Source organism: Atta colombica, unplaced genomic scaffold (genome assembly GCF_001594045.1).
Source record: "Atta colombica isolate Treedump-2 unplaced genomic scaffold, Acol1.0 scaffold79, whole genome shotgun sequence".
Classification (NCBI taxonomy): Eukaryota; Metazoa; Arthropoda; class Insecta; order Hymenoptera; family Formicidae; genus Atta; species Atta colombica.
The window spans coordinates 86,515-88,748 of record NW_017259571.1 but is presented as its reverse complement, the minus strand read 5'-3'; the positions used below and the strand labels follow the sequence as shown (position 1 = coordinate 88,748).

General features: G+C 24.5%; 1 protein-coding gene across 1 annotated transcript in view; it reads right to left on the bottom strand.

The window, feature by feature from the left end:
- Positions 1-855: 855 nt before the first annotated feature.
- The window catches only part of LOC108692700 (COP9 signalosome complex subunit 2), a 2,871-nt gene continuing 1,492 nt past the window's right edge, over positions 856-2,234 (bottom strand). The window contains exons 5-9 of the mRNA XM_018201083.1: positions 2,030-2,204; positions 1,783-1,921; positions 1,478-1,694; positions 1,182-1,322; positions 856-1,100 (exon numbers count right to left, since the gene is read on the bottom strand). Coding sequence (XP_018056572.1) covers positions 981-1,100; positions 1,182-1,322; positions 1,478-1,694; positions 1,783-1,921; positions 2,030-2,204 — 792 coding nt within the window. The 3' untranslated portion in view covers positions 856-980. The remainder of the gene's footprint in view (positions 1,101-1,181; positions 1,323-1,477; positions 1,695-1,782; positions 1,922-2,029; positions 2,205-2,234) is intronic.

Sequence of the window (2,234 nt, the reverse complement as noted above, 5' to 3'; positions counted from 1 at the left end):
TATCTTTATATTATATTTAATATTATACTTTAGGAATTGCTTCATGGAAAGATGATAATACTGTTAAAATGTTAATACATTGAATTTTTTTTTAATTTTATTTTAATAATATTGTTTAAAGTTTTAAGACAAAATATGTTTTGTAGTAAATCTGAAACTTTTCTTGAGTCATAAATAAAAAATTTAAATGTTAATTTAACATGAAACATACATAATAATTCATTCATAGAATAGGGGAATTTATGGTTGAAACAGATTCATATGATCCAAGAATCTGACACAATAGACACAACATCCAATAATAATGCCTTTGAAGAAATTAATTTTCATCAATCGCATTCATTACATTATATGTTAATATAATTTTAAAGATATAAATAATCTCATCAATTATAAGGAGACAAACAAGTTCTAAATTTTAGTCGAATATTTTATTTTATATCCATCCTTGTAAAAAATTTGCGATTCTAACTCAGTATCATGTAATTTACAAAATTGACTTGTACAAAGATTCAGTTCTTATATAGATTAAAAAAAATTATTTTCGAGACTTAAAACACTAGTCATATACATATACAAGAGCAGTTAGATTATATATTGTTGATAGATTATAGATTGTTACGATTAATATCAATACTAAAATATTGTATGCTGTAAGACATTGTTTTTATCATGTTTAAAACAATGTATAATAAAGCTAACAATATAAGCAAAATTTAATAAATCAGAAAGTTATTAGTATATTATGTATTGATCTAAAAATTTCCTGACATCTGCATTTCTATTTTTGCTTCGATTCTCATTTTGATTTATTTAGGATAGAATTTATTTAATGAAAATAAAAATAACTCCTGTACTAAAATGCTAAATTTATTATATCACAATAGATTTCATTCTTTCTGAATAGGACTTTTACGAAATACTATACACAAAGTGAAAATTAGATTATATTTATTGCAGGATCATATGCACTATGTCGTTTAAGACATTTTGTTCACAATGGCTGTATGCAAGGATTGCAACTGACCTGCCCATTTATCGAGAGCATTATAACGCGCGGCACATACTGATTTCTTATCTAATTCAAGAACTTGATTTACCTGGAAAGAATGTAAAGAATGTATTTGAGAATGTATGATCAGAAAATGCTCATAAATAATTAAGATTATAAAAACTATCACCTGATCTATACGACCATGAATAGTATTGTCCAAAATACAAGATACTAAGAGACTTTCCACTTCTGAAACGTCAATGTTCAATTCCTTACTTATAAAAGGAATATAAATTCTAGTATATGGTCTTATCAGCTTGATTAGAACCTGAAAAAAAATTATATGCATTAATAAAATATCACTATGTATAAATAAGACATATCAATTTGTTTTATCTCAAATACTTTAGTAAATTATAAGATAAAAATTTTATTAGTATTAATGTAAGCTGAAAATGTAAAAAAAAATATAAAAAGATATACCTGTGTACGTATGTTACGTAATAAATCCTCAATATGTTCTCTAATAAAGGGATCATCCATGATATTGTTTCTATTTTGTTTTAGAATTAATTCAAACTGATTAATATCATTATTCTGATAACTATTAACTAAATTTGTCATTGCTAAAATTTCAGGGTCATTCTTGTATGGTTTTGCCTCTTGTGAATCAAATGGATTTATACCAGATTTCATTAACCTAAAATGATATTACAAATATATATTAATTGTAATAAATATAATGCAGGTGATAATCATAATGATGAAAAATAAATAATCATACTTACATATTAGCCAAAACTAAGTACTTTAAACACGTTGTACGTCTTGGCGATCCAGATTCGTCATAATTTTTAAAGGCTTCGAAAAAATCGGTATGAGCTCTTTCAAATTCACCTTCTCTTAAGTGCATCTTACCTCCACATTCTGAAAAAAATAACACTTTGTCACTTTGCTTTTCTAAATATACATATAATACAAAAGTTATTAGGACAATATATAACAGTAAATATTGTTTCTAGAAAACATTATTACCTCTAATAACACCCATAATTAATGGATGAGGAATAGCACTTTTAATATGAAGACTTTGTTCATAAAGTGTTTTTAATTTCTTATTATTTTTTTGCGCTGTATACATCTGTATTTCTAAGGCATAAATTTCTAATAATTGTGTTCCTTTTTTCAGATCATCTTCTCCATCATCAGTCTAAAATATACATATATATATATATATATA